The 265-nt window shown below is 67.5% G+C and overlaps 1 protein-coding gene across 1 annotated transcript in view; it reads right to left on the bottom strand.

Annotated features, from left to right (window-relative positions):
- The window catches only part of LOC104542719 (PDZ and LIM domain protein 7-like), a 3735-nt gene extending 3505 nt beyond the window's left edge, over positions 1–230 (bottom strand). The window contains exons 1-2 of the mRNA XM_010187115.1: positions 217–230; positions 22–85 (exon numbers count right to left, since the gene is read on the bottom strand). Coding sequence (XP_010185417.1) covers positions 22–85; positions 217–230 — 78 coding nt within the window. The remainder of the gene's footprint in view (positions 1–21; positions 86–216) is intronic.
- Positions 231–265: the final 35 nt, after the last annotated feature.

The following is a 265-nucleotide window of genomic DNA, read 5'->3' as shown; positions in this document are numbered from 1 at the left end:
CCAGCCCCCGGCGTCCTCTACCAGCCGCAGCTTCCCGGGGTCACACACGGGAGTGCTGGGGGGCTCCACCAGCTGCGGGGGCTGCCTGTGAGTGACAGAGAGCAGGGGCTCAGCTGGCACCAAGCACAGCCCTGGTCTGGCATCACGGCACGGGGCAGCACTCCCAAAGGTGCCCTCACAAACCATGACTCCCTCTTGCCAGACCCCAGCACTCACCGCTGTTCCCCCATGGTGCAGCTGGACCCACGGCCATCCCTGTGGCATC

Source organism: Mesitornis unicolor, unplaced genomic scaffold, assembly GCF_000695765.1.
Source record: "Mesitornis unicolor isolate BGI_N332 unplaced genomic scaffold, ASM69576v1 scaffold45666, whole genome shotgun sequence".
Lineage (NCBI taxonomy): Eukaryota > Metazoa > Chordata > Aves > Mesitornithiformes > Mesitornithidae > Mesitornis > Mesitornis unicolor.
This window is presented reverse-complemented; position numbering and strand designations above follow the sequence as displayed.